Source organism: Propithecus coquereli, unplaced genomic scaffold, assembly GCF_000956105.1.
Source record: "Propithecus coquereli isolate 6110/MARCELLA unplaced genomic scaffold, Pcoq_1.0 Scaffold117, whole genome shotgun sequence".
Taxonomy (NCBI): Eukaryota; Metazoa; Chordata; class Mammalia; order Primates; family Indriidae; genus Propithecus; species Propithecus coquereli.
In genome coordinates, this window is record NW_012135747.1 from 1,312,357 (window position 1) to 1,313,802 (window position 1,446).

General features: G+C 40.3%; 1 protein-coding gene across 1 annotated transcript in view; it reads right to left on the minus strand.

The window, feature by feature from the left end:
- Positions 1 to 132: 132 nt before the first annotated feature.
- The window catches only part of SUPV3L1 (suppressor of var1, 3-like 1 (S. cerevisiae)), a 49,829-nt gene continuing 48,515 nt past the window's right edge, over positions 133 to 1,446 (minus strand). Inside the window, exons 10-11 of the mRNA XM_012658479.1 lie at positions 1,310 to 1,441; positions 133 to 620 (exon numbers count right to left, since the gene is read on the minus strand). Coding sequence (XP_012513933.1) covers positions 188 to 620; positions 1,310 to 1,441 — 565 coding nt within the window. The 3' untranslated portion in view covers positions 133 to 187. The remainder of the gene's footprint in view (positions 621 to 1,309; positions 1,442 to 1,446) is intronic.

Sequence of the window (1,446 nt, forward strand, 5' to 3'; positions counted from 1 at the left end):
ATTTGCAGCCCCATATTTTGGAATTAAAAACAATGCAATGCAAAAATAAACAAAAGTGTGGAAGCCAGCAATAGAGACAAATTCCATATGGATATCAAGCAGGTTGGAAGTGAAAATTAATTTTTGGAATGAAAATAATTCAAAATAGATTTTTTATTTGTAAAATTAAAAAAAAGACAACAAAAAACTACTCTGAATCAGGTTCCTTCTTCTTTCTTCTTGTCCCTTTTGAGTAAGTCCCAGAATCTGTTCTTTCTTTGCCCTGTTCAGTTTGTTGTGTCAACCACTCTTCTTCCAGCTGTTTGAGCATGTCTGGGGTGAGCAGTCCTTGCCGCACCAATCTGGAAGCAAGGGATCTCTCTCCTGCATCGCGGCTGGGTGGCTCAGCAGCTTTACTCTCTCTTTTGGTGCCGCGCGTCCTTCTAGCATGGCTCTTTAAAGTTTCTGACAATCGTGACTGGCTCACTGTTGATAAGCTCTGCAAATTCAACAGCTTATGTGTCTCAGAAATTTTAATCAATTTGGTGATGTTGTGCACACCATCTTGAATAATGCCATCTAGTTCTTTCTGGAGGTGTCGAACAAGGCTGGCATCTGGGAACATATCCATGAATCGATAGCTGGGAAGAGGACACATTACATTATGGCAACAGCTCTTATCACAGCCCTTGCACTAATCGCAATGCCATTTACCTACATCTTGCCACTGATTAATCCCAAATGTTCTCTTTTTGCAAACTCTGTCCAGTGCCTTTGCTCAAACTTTATTTCTGCCCCAATATACCTGAGGAATATGTCATTATGAGGGTAGGCCAGCACTGTACCTCAACTGATTCTGACATACTCCCTGAGGGGAATATGCCCCTCCTTTGAGAATCACTAGACTAGAGCAGGGATTCTTAAATGTTGATGTACAAATGAATCACCTGGGGATCTTGTTAAAATACAGAATCTGATTAAGTCTGGGATGGGCCTGATATTCCTAGCTCTAACAAGCTCCCAGATGTCACCAACACTTTTGGCCAAGGACTATCCTTTGAGTAACAAGAGTCTTGTGGACTTTCTTTCTCACCTAGTTATCTTATGTAGAATTGCAAGAACTCCTTAAATCGGTTTTGGAATGGGCATAAACCAGGCTCAACTGCCTTTATGGACAAAACAGACATAATTTAGAGCACCCTGCAAATACATGCCTAATTTGAAACAGGAAAAAAAAAAAAAAAGAAAAAAGAAAAAAAACACTCATAAAACCTTTGATTTGCCCTATTACTCAGAAAAACGAGAGCATACGAAGGAAAAATTTTGGTACCTTAACCACAGGTAAAGATCCAAGACATCATGAACAGCCTCAAGATCCATGAGGTCTTTAATATTCTTAGGGGGCAGTAAAGGCCATTTGATGTATCGGCGTAACCACGCAAAGGTTAGGGGCTCATTCCTGCTATA